A 20,968-nucleotide genomic window follows, 5' to 3' on the forward strand; every position below is an offset into this window, starting at 1 on the left:
GTATATACTGATTTACAGTGCCTGTGTTAGCATTAAGGGTTGGTTATGCCTTTAATTAGAGAGAGAGAGAGAGAGGAATAGATAGATAGATAGATAGATAGATAGATAGATAGACATATAGAGGAAAAAGTACAGACAGATAGAATGATGGTTAGAGACAGATAGACAGATGGACAGATAGATAGATAGATAGATAGATAGATAGATAGATAGAGCCAGACAAATAGACATATAGTTGTACAAATGGACAGACAGATAGAATGATGGTTAGAGAGAGATAGACAGACAGATAGATGGATAGACAGACAGACAGACAGATAGATAGATAGACAGATAGATAGATAGATAGATAGAGAAAGAGCCAGACAAACAGGCATATAGTTGTACAAATGGACAGACAGATAGAATGATGGTTAGAGAGAGATAGACAGACAGATAGATGGATAGACAGACAGACAGACAGACAGACAGACAGATAGATAGATAGATAGATAGAGAAAGAGCCAGACAAACAGGCATATAGTTGTACAAATGGACAGACAGATAGAATGATGGTTAGAGAGAGAGAGAGATAGACAGACAGATAGATGGATAGACAGATAGATAGATAGATAGATAGATAGAGAAAGAGCCAGACAAACAGACATGTAGATGGACAAATGGACAGACAGATAGAATGATGGTTAGACAGATAGATAGACAGACAGACAGACAGACGGACGGACAGATAGAATGATGGTTAGACAGATAGATAGACAGACAGATAGATACTTAGCCTAGACGCAGGGGTGGAAATTACTTGAGTAATTGTACTTTGTTACTAAAGTATTATTTTGTGTATTTATACTTCACTTTAATATTACTGAATGCTTGTACTTAACTGAGGGTAAAACGTAGCCTACTTGTTACGCAATGCATTTTTAATTAGACCTTTAACGCACTCATTACAAATTCCACTATCTTCTTCTCTTATCCAGCTAATAAAATACACTACATGTCAGCCAAACGTGCTCTGGTGCATTTCAGATAAATTCAGTTTAAAGCATCCAATCCTAAGTCTATTAATGTAGAAAAACTATCAAGAATCATGTCAATTCTTCGTCCTTCTCATGCTACGCAGTGTATTTCACGCTATAGCGATCTGTGTAAAGATGGATAAGCCCCTGGACTGCAGTGTGGAAGTTGAGGATGAGCGCCTCGGCCCTACCTCAGTAAAATGTTTCAATATGCTGCAGTAAGCAAAGACCCGTATAAAATGAGGCATCTCCTTTACCTCCCTAGAGATACTGTATGAACATCTATACTGTATTCATCTAATTTGAAAAAGCATGTTGAGATAAAAATTTACCTAATTTACTAACATTGACTACTATATTCAACTTAAATTAGCCTACTTTAAAAACACAATAGTTGCTTATAACAGTTTTAGATAAGTAATAAAAGTTAGTTTTTACATGAAAACATGACATTGCTTAATTTCATCAGTTAAAAACATTTACTTTTTAAGTTTTAATACTTGAGTACATTTGAAAGTAGCATTTTTTTTTCTTTTTATTGTTTGGCTGGATCCTTACACTTTGAGTATAATTTCTCAGTATATTTTCCACCCCTGCCTAGACATCTATCACTGACACAATGGGCCAACATGGTTAGTTGTTATCCTCTTTATTTTCCTCCTTACTCTCCTCTTTACTTTCCTCTTTATCCTCAATTTTATCTTCCTCTTTATTGTCCTCTTTATTATCTTTTTTATTATCTTGCTTATTTTTATCTTGTGGTGGCTCCTCAGGCGGTATCGGTGGGATTCCCTCTAAGATTGAGGCGAAATATTCGTTTTTGTTGAGATCTGGCTCCTTGACCAGGAGATGACACTTTGGAAGGTAATAAGCGACCGTGAGTGCTGTATTGCTAATCAAAGTGAACACTACTTGAGCGATCGTCTTGTCTTTGTCACCCAGGCCAGCATAGATTGGAATAAATATGACCCATATTACACAGTAGATCAGGCTGGCGATGGTAATGTCTCTAGCAAAGTTATACTGCCTGACCGGCTTTGGCGCCATGAAGGTGCACATGAAGCAGATCAAGGCCAGCAGGCCGTTGAAACCCAGCATGAGACCAAAGTTCAGTATGGGCTCGACAGGGCAGGGCAGGAACCTCGTCACAAAATTCACTTCCAGACTGTCTACCCACTTGGTGAGCGAAGGCCCTTCAATGATAAACCAGCCAACGAACCCTGACTGAACACCACAACACGCTAGCACCAGACTCCAGCTGCCAAGGCCTTGCAGGCTCTCCATTTTCTCTGGAGCTTTTTCAGGGAACTCGCATACATAAACAATCTGTCAATACAAAGAAGTAAACAGAAAGGGATTACACAATTTGAACAGCATGTCTACAAATACTACAAATTTGACTTTCAATCTCCATGCTCACCTGCATGGAGATAGCCAGGATGGTGGACAAGGCCACAGTGGGGAACATGACATACAGAAGGATCTGTATACGGCAAATGCCATCATTCGGCTGACCCAGGTACAGCACCAGACTAATACAGCTTCCCATCAGACTCATCAGGCCCAAGCCACACAGAGGTCCTCCCAATGCTTTCAGGAGCGGAGTCCCTCTGTGCTGGAAGAACAGGATGCCCATTGCTGCCTGACAGGACAGCAGCAGAAGTCCAGCCAGGATCAGAGCTACCGATTCAAAAGATGACCAAGCCAGGTATTCATAGGTGGGGAAGACGCAGCTGGTACTGCGGAACTTGGACCACTGGCGTGGAGGACATTTGGTGCATTGGATATCGTCTTTGAAGGAAGGAAAATAAGAAGATGTGAAAGTGGTTTTGATATATTTAACCCCTTCAGACTTGGCATAATTGCATAATTGCGCTGTAAAAATGTTATTATTAGTACACATATCTAGTTGGTATTGTTGGTATTGGTACTAGAGACATTGAAACAACAAAAAAGAAGGTACAAACAATAATAAAAATAAAAAATACAGGAGTAGGCAGGATTAGGCAGGGAGTAGGTGCCATAATTCCTTCTGGAGTGTGCAGTAGTGGGGTTAAAATATACCTCTACTGTATACTATACTCATAACAACTTTGACAGTGTCTCACCTGTTCTGTTTTGATAGGTTCCCTCTAAACAGTCACTGCAGTCAAAGCAGCAGGAATAAAATCCTTTAACTATGCGCACTTGTCCCGATAGACAGTCTGAGGAGCATCTAGACGTAGGGACCTGTTATAAAGCAAGATTTAAAGTCAGACTTAAATGAAAAAACTACAAAGTAAAGTCATGCAGACCTCAGAGGTTTCCTTAATACCGTATTATTTGTTGTGTGCCATTTTATCTGTTTCTTATCAACCGTCAGGTTCCGGACGAAGGTCCCAATGTTTTTGAAGCTCATAGTGTTGTTCTGAAAGACCCATGCTAACAAATCATAGCCGATACTCGGGTTTCCTTCTGTGTCAAAGCTGATTTGTGTTCCATTCAGGGATAGAGAAACCTTTCGTACCCATGGCAACAACTGTGCACAAAAAAAAAACAAGAAGTAGTGTTGATTTTTGAGTTGAGTACAGGCCTTGCCATGTTGTGGATTGACATATAGGTGTGGATTGAAATCCTACCTGCCAGGGATAGATATTTTCCGTCTTGGGATGTCTGGCGCATCCGGTTATGTCGCAGCCGAGCATGTCGTGCAGGGCCTGGGCCACGCTGTAGACAGCGGAGTAGACACTGAAGGCAGTGCGCCGCACCAGCTCTGTTTCGACGATGCTGACGTTTGCAGGAGAAAGATTCCAGCAGCCTGGACACGGGTTCTCCAGAGGGGAGACGTCAGGATCTGGCAGTGTGATTTGCATTTGGACTCTCTCTTGCTCCATCTTCTTGAAAAGCTCCTTTACGTACGGGCTGAGCAGGTCGATGGGTTGGGTCATGTCGGTGAAGCCCAGCACGGTGCCAATGGTCTGAATGCCAGGCAGGGTGACGATGCTGCTGTATACAGCCCACGCTGTGCTAGCTAGCCAGACTCCCGTCATGTTCCTCCTGATTACCTGCAAAAAGAAGTAAAGATTCACTGGTGCTAAGAATATTATACCCTTATCTTTAACCTTATTTTTTTACCTGCTTTGAATTATCCTATGTGTATTTAATAGGTCATATCTACAAAACCTGATCTTATCAGTACAATTCATCACCTGTTTTGATTTTACTGCAACATCATTTTAAAATGTTATTTTAACATACCCAATATAGCATTATTTAAGAACCCAGAACAAAACCCTTTCATGTTCTAGGGAGTCATCATACAATAGATGTGATAGAAATAAGAAATGAAAGAAATGTATGTCATGTGACAGGAACTAAAATCACTTTTTGTTTCATATTTTACAGTAGTTTCTTTTTACTTTAGGTCAAAATGAATTTCTGTAATGTAAATATGAAATCTGATTAAAAAAAAAGTTAATTTAAAGAAATGTGCTTTCGTTATTGATTATTTTTCTATCTGATTCATATATTTACACATGTTAATTTTTCACATGTTGAACATGTGGTTTTATTCATCACATATCATTCATGTGATGTCACATGTGAGTCCTCACGTGCAAATACAGGGCATAACATGTTGAAGTGCACTTTCATATGAATGTATTTCGTATGAAAACACATATTACTCACATGATCACATGTGCAATGTGTGCGATGTTTTGTTAAGGGAAGTGCTAAAACAAATCCAGGGTGAAGGTGGATTTTTACATGCACGCTTAAGTTCGTATGGATCTAATCCAGCTTTGCACCTCACCTGCTTTTGTGACTTTTTTGAGTATTGAGTGTAATTCATTAACGCTTTGTGCATGCAATACACTCAATAATTAATGCGTTTAAAAGAAATTGTGTTGCTTTAAGGTCAGATTCCTGTTTGCATAGCGTTAATCAGCCCGATCTCATTTGTCAAGACTGAATCATGTGAAACAGTTTTTAACTTTTAACTGTATATCAGATATTATTTTATCTGAGATTACTTAATAAAGGCTCATTAATACTTTCACATATGTGTGAGTGCACGGATGTTTTCACTTTCATCAGACAAAGCATATGTTAAAAGTTACGGTTGGGTGCTAAAAGTTTGCATACCCTTAGGACCAAATGACTAAGGCAAATACATTTAAATTACAGCAACACGGCATTTAGTGTGTTGGGTTTCACAGATGTTCCTTCCTCCAAGTTCAAAATGATATTAGTTTAAAAGTTAAAAACGTGCATCTCTCTTATGACTTGCGTGTCCAGATTTTACTTTTATAACACAACATTAAATGCAGTTATAAACAGATAAAATGTATGACTTGTCATTGTTTACTAAATTGGAAAATTGCTGTGGAATAAGAAGCATTAAATACAGTTAACGGTAACTCTTCATCACAACGTTGATTATAATCTTGTAAGAGCACAACACAGAGTGATTATGTGTTATATTTTGGTTGTATTGTTGCAGGATGTACTCATGTTTAGTGACAACCTCGCAGTATGTTTCTCACTCACCTCTTTGAAGAAGGCGGTGCTTGCTGTGGAGGATGCGAACACCACCACCACGCCCACTTTGGCCTCCACTATGCCATCCAGGATCTCCAATATCATGGGCACCGGGTCTTCGTAGACTGGTATCAGTCCTTCGTATGCTACACAAATTCCCCCACTAGCAGCGTTCTGGGACACCTGCTGTTGACCCTGTTTGCCGTAAGTCTCATCACTGCCGATCACTGCCACCCAGTTCCATCCGAACTCCTGCAGCAGCTGCACCATGGCCATGGCCTGCCAGCTGTCACTGGGGGCAGTGCGCATGAACGACGGGTACGTCAGCTTGTCACTGAACCCATCACTGGTGGCTCTGTAGCTGACCTGTAGGAGGAAGGAGCTAGCATGAAAATGAGTTACAGAATTATCTTAACATAGAACACGTAATAAATGCTTTATTTGAGTTATTTATTAATTCATTTGTTTGTTTGTTATTACATATTTACTTATTAATGTATTAAAATATGTTAATAAAATGTACATTTGAAAATATTTTTATTAACATGATACTTTCATATGGCAGTAAAAGTAATGCTTGATTTATGTTTATTTATTACAGTTTTAATGTATTAATACTTTCCTGTGACTTTCCCAACACACACTTTTCCCACTGTTTCACGCAGAAATGAACTTGTTTTTAGAACTTCTTGTTTTTAGGTGGTTCTTACCTGTGGCATCAAGAAAAAGCTCACCAGCTGGCCAATGACAGCCGCCATCTCAGAGCTGTATGGGCCAATGACTGCGTGAACTCTGGTCATGTACTCAGTGTAGTTACACATGACGTCCACTTCGTCTGAGATGGCTGTGGTGAAGAAACGCAGTGTGGGCTTCATAATGATGGCGGACTGTCCGCAGTCATCATAGTTCTCGAAGCCCAGCTTCACATTAGGAAGAAGGTTGGGCGTAGCGTTGATTTCGTCTATTGTATACTTCATCACTAGTGCCAGTGCAAGGCCATACTGATCAACCCTGTCATAAAGAAAAACAGACTGCAGCCAGAAGGTCTATACAAGCCAACCTTGAGGAGTAATAAAAGAATACTTCAGTTTTATTTACCCCTAATCCATATTCAACCGAGGCCTATGTTGGTATCAGAATGATGTTATTCAGTTAACCGTGTGAAAAATAACCGCGTTAAACAGTTAAACTGTTGACCCAGACTTCAATGGAGATGAGATTTATTTCCACAAAGTGTTTTCACACATAGCAATAATAAAGATAATAATAACAATAATAATAGCAAATTGCTGTCAAAGGTGGCAGTAAAAAAAACAAAAAAAAGATGCAAAAACACACATTTTCGAATTCCTGAGTGATGCAACAGAAAAGCGTTTGCCCTATCGAGATCGCAAGTTTGAATCTTGACAATACAAAAATCCGTTGCTGGGTGTCCAAGAGAGCAAACTGGCCCTGCTGTCTGAGTGGAAAGGGCATACTTTCTTACCCCTGCCAGTCACAGAAACTAGCCAATCATCAGCATCTGTGAGCTCATGTATGCAGAAGAGGGCAGATAGCACTTTCCTCAATGTGTATTACAGTGCATTGTGACGCAGAATGAGTAGAAGTTTGAAAAGATGCGGTTGGCTCGCTTCATGTGTTTCAGAGGAAGCAGGTAGCTGTTGAATGATAAGGGAGAGCTGGCTGGTAGATGGGAAAAAAAACAAATGCAACCTGTTTTACTTTTCGCAAGCACGCATGTCTCAGTGCTTAGTGCTCGCAGAACTGAAATGATCTCACACGTAAAACTTTCTTTGTGTGAGAACAAATTAATGGCACTTTACGCTCACTGATACTCTATATGATACTCTACTCGCTCTCTCTGTTAAAGATCCTGTTTAAGCCCCATAGCCTGAGCTTTGAGAACTGACAAAGATGTGCACAGTTGTTGTTGTTTTTTTATATCACACAGTGCCCCGCCCCCTCAAACATTTTCAACCAGCGCAAGCTCAACAGGTGCGTTTCTAGAACAATCTCATCTATGCTAGGTACAATAAATGTGGTATTAATGCAGAATATAATATCACCCAACATGTTTAAAAGTGCAGTTATTTTCATGAGTAATACTAGGATTTTGATATTTGTATGAAATACATCAGTGAATGAATGTCTTTTTTTTTAAATAAACAAATTTGTCAGTGAGTCAGTGTTAACACAGTAACTCAGTTAATTATCACCGGACACAGACCTAGTTCTTAATCTCCCTTTGTAACAGTCAGAGCTAAAGCTGCAACTTTGTGTTTTCTGACATCTTCAGGACAGAGGAGTTTATGCTTTGCACTTTCTCTGTAACATGACCGATGCATTTTTTGCCTTATTAACTAAAAGAGAGAGAAAAAAGATAGGCTGGTGAGGGAATGGCTGTTTATAGCTGCTATAACATAAGTGAAAACAGGAAATAACTTGTTTCCTGGACATTCCACAACATTAAATATAACTATGAACAGATTAAAAAGCATGGACTGACGTTCTTTAATAAGTAAAAATTGTAAGGTTATGAGGAATGAAAAACTTCCTGTAATAAAAAAAAAACTTTTTTGATTTGCTTGGGCTTGTGTTTTATTCCTTACAAACAAAAGCTCTTTATAAGTACGTTTCATGTGAACATATTTCCTGTTATTTCCTTTATACAGGGAAATTTAAATTATTGTCTGTGGTAACTGCGCATAAGCTGCTGATGTACATATGTAGATAGAAAATAAGGTTGCTTTAATAGTAAGCAAAGTGAAATCCCTTTACATTTATGAAAATTGTATGCAAATTCTCTCTAGCCATATAGCACCTTTGTGTAACAAATCAGGTAATTGCCTTCTATAAGTCTTTTTAATTTCTAAAATCAATGTTAGCCCAATACATATAATTCTTCTTTCAAAGACAAAAGCTATGTAAGCCAGTTCTCTTGTAGATCTCCTCTGAGATCTACAAGACCCGAGAGCACAAATGATTACTTCTAGTAAAATCTACCTTTTGCAGTGAATATCGTCCGGTTCCACTCTCTTGGTCAGGTTGCTGGTCAGTTGGTTGATGGGAAAAAGTCCCCCAAGTAGAATATCTCCAGGAGACCTGAAGAGATTTGTGGAGATGTTCTGGAACCACAGTGGATTTGCCCCAAGAGCAGAACTAAGTAGGCAGCACAGAATCAGCAGCTTCGCCTGTCCGGCCATTCTGTAAAACATATTCATCAAATAAGAGAAAGCGAGTTAATGAGTCAGTTAAACTGGTTTTGCTTCAGCTTTTGGCTAGGGACTGATTTTCCTGACGGTCTGGAGACACTGGTGCTATGTGTCCTTATTCTTTGCTCAGGGTCCGTGCTTTGCTATGTATATATATATATATGGCCGGATGTGTATTTAAATCAGTGGTTTACAGAAAGCTGCCATCGAACCCACGCAAGTGTATGCAAATAAGCTGGTAGTGTACTCTGTGTCTTGCTCCCAGGTTCAACAATGATTTTACAAAGGCTTATTCATGAAATATTACAAATAGAAACAAAGTTTACGCTTTATATATGCATGAATCAAACCTGAAGGAATATGGGGGATTTTACAGAGATAAATTAATGACTGCTTTGTATTCCTTTGGTCTAAAATTGCAGAATGGCTGCAGGACTCATTAGTTCTGTCACACTGTAATGAATTTCGAGACTTTTTTTATGTGTATGTTGTGGGGTTGGTTTGTTTGTTTTTTTATGCACTTATTGGTTACAGATTTGCTGCAAATATATTGTATAAGTGAGAAAGTGTAGCCAGCTGCATGTTCTCATATTTCAGTCACTTGAAGCACATTTCCATGCATTTGCTTGTGGAAATGACTCATAGCTCTTTAGTGAATGTTTGTATCAGGGAAGAATCAGTGGAAAGACATTATACCTTTATGTCAACATTATATGGAGCAACATACACACACAAAATGCTTTCACTGATATGTTTCATATATTTCTGAAATGTCAGAAATGGTGGATTCTCCACTAATAGCTGTGCATTGACATCAGAGATCAGAGGTGAATATATTGCAAGAACGCTGATCTAGCTCATGACTTTTCTGTTACAATGAAGTCATTTATTAAGACCTTTGAGAGCTCTCGATATTCTATGACCTCTGATTGTATAAGGTTTACTATCAGGGATGCTAAGCCTTAGCAGCTGTTCCAATCTCCTGGACTGAGACATTTATTTAACATTTATGGAAGGAGTCTCCAGTGTCAGAACTTTGCAACAATCAGAGGTAATGTTATAACTTTAAGTTTCCTGACAACTTCAGGACAGAGGAGTTTACACTTTGCAGTTTCTCGGTAACATGACAAGCTGCATTTTTTTTTTTTTAAGAAATAAGAGTGGCTGGTGAGGGAACAGCTGTTTATAGCTGCTATAATATCAGTGATAACAGGAACTAACTTGTTTCACGGATGTTCCATAGCATGAAATATAACTATAAATGGATAGAAAAGTATGACATGTTGTCCGTTAATAAATAAAACTTGTAACTGTTTGCAAATTGTGGTGTAAGAGGAATAAACCACATCAGGACGTGCTGTTATAGGAAAACAATCAATATTATTATTACAAACTGGATTGTACAAGGGTTATTGTTGGGGATGCCCTGCCTTAAGGGCTGTCATAATGTTCTACACTGTTCCGCAGCTCCTGATTGGTTTACTGGGTCTGGCTCCGCCTCTTTGCCATTGATTAATCATCACTCACTCACCTGTGTGTGTGTGTGTGTGTGCCCTGTTATCATTGAAATCAGTTTGTAAATCTGATTCAGTTTATCCATAATGCACCATTTGGAAAACGTGTATATTTTGCGTTCATGTCTGATCGCATACTAGTGGATATCCAGCACACTCATGAGATCCCATGATGCACTGCAGTAGACCCAAACAGTGTGCTTTAGATGATGCAGAATAGTCATTCTGCCCTATACACATATTTAACTCTGATAAAAACCCCAATATCATCAGCTGTATGTTCAGTCTGAATTCTGTGGGAAAGTAAACTGCCTGGAATAAGTTTAACCACCGGTGTATTGTCATTACACATTTGCCTACAATATCCTGGTGTCCATGTGTGTTTTAACGCCTGCTGTCTGTGTCGAAATGCTTCCTCTCTCTGATGTGTTAGAGCTAATTTAATCACTTGCTAGTCAGAGGTGTGATTTGGTCGTAGAGAATTTGCATGTGTTTACTGTTGAGTGAAACATTAAACTGAAGTATTAGTACAATGTTTGCATACATATTTTGGCTCTTCTGACTGTGCCACGAATTTCCAAGTGTTTTGCATGGCTTAGGGCAGACATGGCGTTGCAAATGTTCTTCTACTCTATCCTTCAGTTTTTTTTTCAGGACAGAAATCAACAAAGTGTTGCTATTCCACAGTTATAGTTTTCTTTCGGACCTTGACTATGGCGATGTTTACAGATCTATAACTGGTCATAATTATTTATTTTGCTACTAATAGTTCAGTAGAAAGACCTATATTTAAAGATATACTATATCACTGTGTCCATGGTCCATGAACGTCCATTACCAAGCTGGCAACACTGGTGTTCAATCAACTTAGCACCAGATTCGCATCACAAATATTTCAGTATAAACATATTTCATAAGTTTCAAAGACGACCGTCCATTTTAATAGGAACACCTGTACACCTGCTCATTTACACAGTTATCCAATCAGCCAATCACATAGCAGCAGCACAATGCATAAAATCCTGCAGATACAGGTCAAGAGCTCAAGAGAGTTCATGTTCACATCAAACATCAGAATGAAGAAAAAATCTCCGTGATCTCTGTGATCACATTCTTCCCCATTCACTTTTTGAATAATTCCCGCCATGTTCAAGAAGCTCCGCCCCCAGGATCGATGGCGGCCCATAGAGTAGAGCGCCTATAAAATGACTGACAGGAGACACATCTAAACACCAACAAGCTTTCCGGACCGGAAGCCAGTTCTGCGAAGGGTATTCTCATGCTAAGGCCACGGCTTAATGCACTGTTTTATTTATTTATTTATATTTTAAAATCATGTTCTACAAATCTTCCAGGTTATTTGTACAAGTACTGAATAAAAAAAAACCGACCATTGCACCTTTAAGCATGTTACTTTTGACTATAGAACCAATTTAAATAGTCTTTTATACTATTATTATTTATGCATGTGTTTTAATTGATATGTTCTTATGCTGTGACTTGGCCTCACGCGCAGAGATGACGGTTGTTGCCGTTTGAATTTAAATTTCAAACAGGACGTTGGTGTTCTGCAGGATGCTAACTGTGCTAATTAACGGATTTTTCCCCCATCAGTTGTTTACTCAGACCCTTAATAGCCTTCAGTCTATGTGAACTTCCTGTTTCCGGTCGACAGGGGGCGATGTACAGTCAGAGCCAGAATCTAGGCTCGCTAATGGCTTCTTAGAGTTCCTGCTATACAAAATCTTGTTAGATCTTTTATTATAAAAGAGCTGAGAAATTGTTGAATCTGCTTAGAAAGAATGACAAATTTTGCCCAGAATCTCAGGATGTATCTGTGATATCACCAAAGAATAAACATAAGTTTGCATACCATTTATTATTATTATTATTATTATTATTAATTTGTTACAAGAAATACAAAGTACTCTCACAGATAAAAATCTTTGTACTTTGAATAGGTTTTTGATTAACTAACCAGCAATATTTCCTTGAGCAATAATAAAACAGGATGTTATAGGAAAATAATCAAAGGGAGGGTAATAATAATAATTTGTTGATTATTTTTTTCTATAAAAGCACGTCATGAAGCTGGCGGCACAATGGCACAGCGGGTGGCGCAGCAGGTAGCGTTGTCGCCTCAGTGTTCAATCCTGAGCTCAGGTGCCTGTCTGTGTGGAGTTTCTGTGCGTGTTCTCCTCATGTCCGTGTGGGTTTCCTCCAGGTTCTCCGGTTTTCTTCCATCTCCCAAAAACATGCCAGTAGGTGAATTGAAGAGAACTTGCCCCTAGGTGTGAATGTGGGTATGCATGGTGCCCTGCAGTGGACTGGCATCCCATCCAGGGTGTATTCCCGCTTCACACTCAGTATTCTCCTAGGATAGGCTCGGGATCCCTCACAACCCTGATCAGGATAAAGCAGTTACTGGATGTGAGTGTGAGTGAGTGAGCACATCACCAAGTGTTTTACTCTGCTTATACCACAGCAGTTTGCCAGGGAATACAATTGATAATTTATTCATGAAAGGCACCTGGCACTTTTTATCCAATTAAAGTTATGGAACTTCCGTGAAACAAGTTAGTTTTTGTTATCATGCATTTTCCAGTTCAACTAAACACACACATGCACACACACACACTCACAAAGTGAATGTACTGTAATGTACCTGTTTTTACTTCATTGTGTCCAAGTGTGTAGTGTGTTGCCCTTTGCGTGGGTGGAAAAGTCAACCTAAACCCGTCCTGACTCTGTGTGTGTGTGTGTGTGTGTGTGTGTGTGTGTGTGTGTGTGTGTGTGTGGGCGTAGGCCTGAGCAAGCACGTGTTTTTTCACTGAAAGTGGCACTGCAACATGCAGCTTGGTTCGTGTTATGCTTCAGATTATGATCTGTTTTTTCCCCCTCGTCAGAATATTAAACCCATGTGGCAAGTTTTACTTGATGAACCGCTGCATAAGACATAGAGCCAGTCACTGAGGATTTCCTATATTCTACACACACACACACACACACACACACACACACACAGAGTCAGATTTACTGCAGCAATGACCTCTACAATGCAGGTGTATTGGATATAGAGTATATAAGTTATCCTTACACATTTCTGATGTGTTCTTGAGAATTTTTTTCACAGTGTAGGACAGCTCTGCTTGATAATGCAAAAAAAAAAAATTCATTAACACGTGATATCATTGCTAATACAATCTAAAAAGCTGCCTTCGTTTTCGAGTAGCTTCAGTGATATTGGATTGACCCCTCAGCATGCTACCACTAGATGGCAGATGTTTGTTTTAGGATCGACCCTTCAACCCGGTGCTAGTGAAAGGATGCTTTACTGCAGTTTTTCACCATTGTGTCCAGGCTCATGCACAGAATCCTAAACTGCTACCAGTATTTACTACCATTTTGATGATTCAGTATAGGTTTAGCACTTTTTAGATGGTGGCAGTGTTGCTGCAACATGACTGGTAGATCTGTGTGTGGGTGGATGTTGATGGCCTTCGGGTCAGTGGCCGGGTACGCTGTGTAGTCAAGGCATGTTTGTACAGCTGATAATGCAGATGAATGTACCTGATTTCAGGGAACACACCATTTTCAGATCATTACTCATGTTGGTGAGTGTACATACAAGACTTTTAAGTAGCCCACTTTTAAGTGTGTTTGGCTTATTATAAATAATTTACTCATATTTAGTTAAGCTTCTGTATTACACTAGCCTATGAGATCAAGTGTAAGTTGCATGGCCACATTTTTTTTTAAGAATTCAGCACGTGTGTCTTTTGTTAGTTGATTTTAAACCTGTCAGACTGAATGTCGGACTATGCAAATGTCTGCGGCAAAATCTTTCAGTCATGCATCCATACAGACCTCCATTAATGCTTTGTGGAGTGCTCCCTAAGATCGCCCCTCTGAGAAAGGCTGGATCAGCCTCGCTCTAATCTTCATCAGCAGCCCCAAAGAACACTAGGCCCCTTGTTAGTGTGCTGGCCAGACTTACTACAGCCACGGACAAATTATTAACTAGCCCCCCCACCCTCGTTCTTTCGTTCTCCCGCTTTCTGTCGCTCTCATAATCTTCCTTGCCTCATATCACCGTCTGTCTTCATCTGCACGCCTGTGTGATGTCCAAATGGGGGAAAGTGTGTGTTCTGCAAATATGCAGTCTGGCAAAGTCGCAGAATTTGCAGTCTTTAGACAGAATTAAGCAAATGCTAAATGCATTTCATTCACCAAATATTTTTTTAAACCTGTACTGTCACAATAGGGCTTTTCACTAACTTCCATGCACCATGTGTGTGAGTGTGAAAGCGAGGCAAGGGAGTGTTAATGATGGTTGTATGTATTGGCTTAGCCTGCCTCATAAGGTTAAACACACGACACATCCTCGCTTCCTGCTCACCCCCTTTATCTCCAGCTGTCCAACCTGTTCTTCTAGTTGCCGAGGACTGTGTGTAACCATGGGTGTATGCAGTTCGCACGCACCCACACACTTTTAGTCTAGGAAATGTACTTCGTTCAGGACTTTTTTTTTTCAATCAGACATCAACTTGAGCTGTCATCCACTCCTAAAATATGACCTCTGTAATTTAACTGGTGCGGTAACACTGAGTGACAGAAGACTGCCGGAAGCGCTGGGAGGGGAACAAACAGGTAGAATAAAAAATTAACAAATACACAGAAACTCTGACCCCGTAGCATGTGTGTGTATATAATAAAAGGCAAACAGCTGGAACAAATTGTATTTGAACCACAGAGGCCAAATAGACAAATTGTATTTAAACCCTCAGGCCAAAGTTGCTGAACTAGACCGGATGTTATCTCCATTTCTGCCATCTTGGAAATTTGAGCTTAGTTTATACGTAGCTAATGAGCCCTTCAAATGCAGCATTGTGGTCTCTTATAGCGTCTTGCATAAGTATTCACCCCTCCAACTTTTCAACAGTTTGTAATTTTACAAGCTGGAACTGAAATGGACTTAATTGGGATTATATGTCATGAATCAACACATAATAACCCATAATATTGATATTGATATATTACTGATAGTGAAATCTATATAGTTTACATAATTAACATAAAAGTTGTGATTGCATAAGTATTCACTATACCCCCCTATTATTGCGAAACCCCTCCTTAATTAGTTCTGGTGAAACCAGTTGCCATCAGATGTCATACAATTAGTTGAATTGAGTCCAACTGTGTGCGAGTAAAGTGTCATGTGATCACAGTATAAATACACCTGTTCCTGGAAGGACCCAGAGTTTGTTAGAGGACATACCTATACAAAGAGCATCATAAAGATCAAGGAGCTATCAAAGGTCCAGGACAAAGTCCTGCAAAATGATCAATCAAGATTTGATTATAGAAAAAAAAATCATGAACTTTTGAACATCCTGCAGAGCATCATTAAATCTATTATTAAAAAATTGAAAGAATATGGCACAACTGCGACTCTACCCAGAGGAGGCCATAAACCTAAATTCAGAGACCATATAAAAAGGGGGTTAGTCAGAGAAGCAAGCAGGTGGCCATGCCTAACTCTGAAGAAACTGTATGATTAACATGAGTAAAAAAGCCTGATGAGACTAAAATTGAACTTTGGAAAGTGCTACATTTGGAAGAAACACAACAACCTCATCACTCTGAGAAAACACTCTGAGGAAGCATGGTGGTGGTGGCATCATGTTGCAGGGATGCATTTCATCAGCAGGGATTGGGAAACTGGTCAGTGTTGAGGGAAAGATGGATGGAGCCAAATACAGGGCAATCCTAGAAAAAAACCTGTTCCTGTCTGCAAGAAACTTGAGACTGGGGCAGAGGTTCACCCTCCAACAGAAGCACGTCCCGAAGCATACCACCAAAGTAATACTTGTAATAAACCAAGAACTGGTGGGATGAACACCAACCTGTAATCCACTCCAAAAGTTTGCTATGAAAGCAAACTCCCATAGATGTTGCTTGGGTTGTGATATGTTGAGAAGGCCATAGCATATGATTTACATCATTTTCATCCTCATCACACATTCAGTGAGTCCATCCTCAGAGAGGCCATGCCCATCAGGATAGAAATGATTCATCATAGAATAAAGGTGATCAGACAGAAGAACCTTGTATTGTTTCTGAATGCTTCTTCCGTCTAAGGTGACAAGAGGACTCAAACCATGCCAGCAAAATAAATAAATGCCGCCTACGTTTAAAAATACCAGACCACCAAGACCAACATTAACAAAAGTATACATGCTAATTTTTATAGCTGGAGGATTATCATCAAGACATTCATAGACTCTTGGTATTGTTGGTATTGTTGGTTTTTGCTAGTAAAAATGAGAAACAACACATTCTCAGAGTCTACACAGAGGGAATTGTGGCAAGAGGCAAATTTATCCAATTTATCATGTGGCTTTTTTTGTCGAAACAACATTTGCCATGTCCTTAAAGTCCAACCGGAACTGTGGAGTCATAAAAAGGGTGAAAGAACAATGAAACTGACACTGTGGGCTCGGGGCAGTGGTTTAGACCATGTCATTAACCTCAGCAGGTGGTCATTCCTGGAAATGTGTAACTTGTAACACACACACACACACTATCACTGAAAGCTCATATACACTGGCTCATGTAGTCTATGGGTGAGCAGCTGGACAAACATCCATGAAGTGGGCGGCTGCTCGTGAACAGTACCAAATTGTTGTCGCCACGGTGTGTGTGTGTGTCTGTGTGTGTCTGTGTGTGTGTATGCATGTGTGTATGTGTGTGTTTTGTGGAATTCTACCAGGCCAGGCTTATATAAGAGAATGAGTGGGCTGGGACGAGGCATACAGAGCAGCAAGGTCTCTGGCCTCTGTTGGTTTCACCCTAGCAACTAATAGTCTCAGTTACCTGCTCTGCTTTCTGCTGCTGTCGCAATTAATTTCTGAGCAGATAAGGATAGAGTTGAGTAAAGAAGTTTGCTCACTCTAAGAACAAAATATAAAAAAAGACGTTCAGAGTGTGAGGTTGCACTGATTTGCCTGTATTTCTAACAAAAGTAAAAAAAAAAAAAAAAAAGTAACAAAAATATTCAAATAGTGTACCATATGATATATATAATGAGAAAAACTAAATGAGTTTAAAAGTTTGCAGCTCCCTTACTGAATATGATATAAATTTTCTCACTTTTCTCTGTTAAATAATGTGTGTGTGCATCATGCCCTGCGATGGCCTTGCATCCCATCCAGCACATACAGTGGCTTGCATAAGTATTCACTCCCCCTTGAACTTTTCCACATTTTGAAATGGACAGATTTGGGAGTATATGTCAAGGATCTACACAAAATAGCCCATAATATCGAAGTGGGGGAGAAAAAATCAATATAGTTTGCAAATTTATTTACCAATAAAGAAAGTAAAAAGTAGTTATTGCAAGCGTATGCACCCCCTTGCTAGTTCTAGTTGCCCTCAGAAGTCATATAATAATTGAATGGAGTTGTGTGCAGTTAAAGTGTCACGTGAGCTCAATATAGTTTACTGTATACACCTGTTCCTGGAAGACCTCAGAATTAGAAAACATACCTGTACAAACAGCATTGTGAAGCCCAAAGAGCTACCAAAACACTTCCGGGACAAAGTTCTGCAAAGGTATCAATCAGGTTTCAGTTATAAATTTTTCACAAACTTTTAACATCCTACAGAGTGACATTAAATCCATTAGTTTAAAAAATGTAAAAAAAAATATGTATATATATATATATATATATATATATATATATATATATATATATATATATATATATATATATATATATATATATATACACACACACACTCTGCCAGGAGGCCAACTAAAACAACCAAGCAACCAACAGGCCAAGGGTAGCGCTCAACATGATGCTACCACCAGCATGCTTCACAGGATGAAGAGCAGTTCACTTTGTGCCAAATCCTCTCATCAGATGAGAGAACCAGTTTCCATATGCTGGGATCCTGTTTGGTTTTTCTCTGGTAGGTTTTCCCTTTTCCCATTGAAACACATGGAGAATGCACTTTAAAGTTAAAATCACCACTAGTTTTGCTTTTGATCACTCTCTCTGAATTAGCTACAAGAACCACAGCTTTAATGTATTTAAGAACTTTTTTTCTTTCACGACTAAATCTCATGCCTCTTTATTTTAACCTGTTCAATTGCTCTAACTGGATCCGTGTGGGTTGGTAGAACAAGAGGAGTGAGTGAGCCTGTTTTTAGGAGCAGAAGCACAGTCTTCACCTCAGGCCGTATGAGATCTCCAGCGCAGGTCTGAATCTGTTTAAGCTGGTGCACATCATTTACTATGGCCATTCTGATTCTTAGCCTTCAGGTGCCCTCGAGGGACAATGTGCATGCAATTATCTCTCACTTGGGTGCCAGATTAGTCACTGGCAATGGCATGCACATGCAAATGTCTTTTACTGAGAGCATTTTTACAGGATAATAACATCCTCATCTAACTGCAGAACAAATACTACAAGAACAATGGGCGTGATTCTGCAGAACCGACTGAATGTCAGACAAAGCAGGAATTGTCATGATATCTCCCTGGGTAATTTGGGCACGTCCGATGATTCACATCTTTTTTTTTTTTTGGCGTGGCTAATCAGGAGTCATATATAAACCGGTGTAATTAGTGAGTAGGTTAGTATAGTTTATTAATATAGCACAACTATTGATATTGAGCTAAACTGCTTTAAAAAGTAAGAGCAGAGACCTTTCCTTTACATGCTAATACAGAATTAGGGGTTGAGTTCTTACTTAAATAGGGAAGAAGGCACATGCTGTTTTCAAGAGATCTTGAGGTTGCTTTCTGCTTTATCTAAGGCAAAATAAGCTGATTAGAAGCCCTCATGCAGAGTAAGCTGACTGCTTATGTAAGAGGCTGTCCATCACCAGTGCGTAAAATAAATAAGCATTACAACTAAGTGAAGTTTGTAGATTTTGCAGTGGCGTCTCTCTGACGAAGCCAGATCACCCTCTCCAAAACCCTTTAATTAACAAAACAGTAGTTGTCCTACAGAGATTTCTCCTCTTTTCCATTATTTTTGGTGTCAAAGGCCCAGGGGCAGCTGCGTAGGCGAAGGAAGGAAGACAGAAAGAGAAAGCAAGATGAAAAGAAACATGAGAGCGGGTCAGGGGAAAATGACAGGAAGGGAAATGTAAAGAAGCGATGCTGATGGATGACACATGATCCGCTCATCTGAAAGGAAGAGGATTAGCTTTCAAAGTTAAAACGCAGATTTATAGAACGCTGGTTCTGGTTGAAATTTGCATATGTATTTCAAGTGCTTCCTTTTTCAACTTAAAGAGCGTTCGTTTTGTACACCTGCAATCGAAGTACGATAATGATGCAATTTCCTGTAACTGATATGTTAATCAGGTTGCAAAGTGAATCAGTCATGCTCACTTCTGGCACAACAGTCGTCTCTTTCTGAAGTATACCTTTTTTGGCTTAGTAATGAAAGATGACTCAAGCTGCCTCTTTTGACACTCAAGGTTCTTTATGCTACAATGGCCATCTGACAGGAAATTCCACATTGCATGACTGTGCGGCTGAGGATGACAATAGCAGTCAGTGCCTCTGTCACGCTTTACAGCCATCCATCTCTTATAATGCTAGCAAGTAGAAAGCATCAGGGATCCCATAGGAGCAAAAAAAAAACCCTTTTATCTTGAACAATTTGCATATTTGTCTTTGTAATTAACGTGGGATGTTCAACGGCATCCAAAATTAATTTTGTAATGAAATTTTTGAGTTGGCTTTTTTTTGTTATTTCATTTTTTAATCTATTTTCAATTTTAGCGATGCAGCTCCATCTCTATGTAAAGAAAGCGATGCAGCGGCGCTTTAGTCCTTTAGTCTATCCAGCTCGCTCACCTCCTCATCTGTACACTCTTCTCAAACAGTTCAGATTCTCAAGCTTCAACTTTCATGCTAACACTGCCTTCACCGCCAGCGCACTCGTTGTCTCATAGATAGCTAACTAGCTGAGCCAAGTCTCTGCTGCATCTGTGTCATGTAGCTGCACTGCATTTCGAGACTTTTGAGTCTCAACTTCTAAGCTGGATTTCTCATTAATATGATATTGAATGTCACTGTAAAATGAGTGAGAAAAGAAGTTCTTCCTTCTTTTGTCTTTAGGAGCTGACAGTGAAACCTGAACTTTATCATACTTTATCACTTATGTCTGAGATCGTTCAAAAATTTCCTCAACGGCATTCTAAGTGCACTAGCAATAACAACGTCCCCTTGTGACATCAGAGCAGCACACAATTTTTAACTTCTCATGGGAATAGCACAGGAAAATACGGCACCAACCAGCAAATTAGCACCACAATCACTAATCACATGACAAGTATTTCAGTATAAACATATTTAATGTGTTTCATGGTGGATTCTTCCTTTAACACGTGCTTGCGTGGCTCTCTATGGTGCGTTTACGGCGCTCGTTTATTCATCTGCAGTAAATGATTTATTCTGGTCAGGGTCGCTATGGTTTAAATGAATGAGTAAGGAATAAAACATGAAGGGCAGCTCTTATAGGAAAGTAATCCACGACAGGGTGGTGTAGTGTGGCTCAATGCAAAGCCTCAAAGTGAATTATTTTCCTAAAACAGCATGTATCAAAGTGTTTTATTCCGCTTATATAGTTAGATTTTTAGCAGTAACATTTTTAATTGATTACTATTATTTTAATTTAT

General features: G+C 39.4%; 1 protein-coding gene across 2 annotated transcripts; it reads right to left on the reverse strand.

Moving 5' to 3' along the window:
• Positions 1-13: 13 nt before the first annotated feature.
• LOC113537837 (taste receptor type 1 member 3) lies at positions 14-16,158 on the reverse strand. Of its 2 annotated transcripts, XM_053242440.1 has the most exons (9): positions 14,131-16,158; positions 8,541-8,741; positions 6,248-6,548; positions 5,547-5,903; positions 3,635-4,060; positions 3,331-3,534; positions 3,125-3,245; positions 2,437-2,807; positions 14-2,342 (listed from the first exon to the last, which is right to left on the reverse strand). In XM_053242440.1, exons 2-9 carry the CDS (start codon positions 8,738-8,740, stop codon positions 1,650-1,652), a joined length of 2,673 nt encoding a protein of 890 aa, XP_053098415.1. In that variant the 5' UTR covers position 8,741; positions 14,131-16,158; the 3' UTR covers positions 14-1,649. The 2 variants fall into 2 exon arrangements, 1 of the variants encoding a protein (XP_053098415.1); XR_008305414.1 differs by lacking the exons at positions 14-2,342; positions 2,437-2,807; positions 3,125-3,245; ... (3 more) ...; positions 6,248-6,548; positions 8,541-8,741 and adding an exon at positions 12,246-12,666.
• Between the last annotated feature and the right edge of the window lie 4,810 nt (positions 16,159-20,968).

The sequence above is a fragment of the Pangasianodon hypophthalmus genome, chromosome 20 (genome assembly GCF_027358585.1).
Source record: "Pangasianodon hypophthalmus isolate fPanHyp1 chromosome 20, fPanHyp1.pri, whole genome shotgun sequence".
In the NCBI taxonomy this organism is placed as follows: Eukaryota; Metazoa; Chordata; class Actinopteri; order Siluriformes; family Pangasiidae; genus Pangasianodon; species Pangasianodon hypophthalmus.

Coding starts and splice junctions, on each gene's coding strand:
- LOC113537837 (XM_053242440.1), bottom strand. CDS start 8,740: ATGGCCGGACAGGCGAAGCTGCTGATTCTGTGCTGCCTACTTAGTTCT. Junction 3,246..3,330: donor GGCACACAACAAATAATACG/GTATTAAGGAAA, acceptor GCTTTATAACAG/GTCCCTACGTCTAGATGCTC. Junction 2,343..2,436: donor TCCTGGCTATCTCCATGCAG/GTGAGCATGGAG, acceptor TTGTATTGACAG/ATTGTTTATGTATGCGAGTT.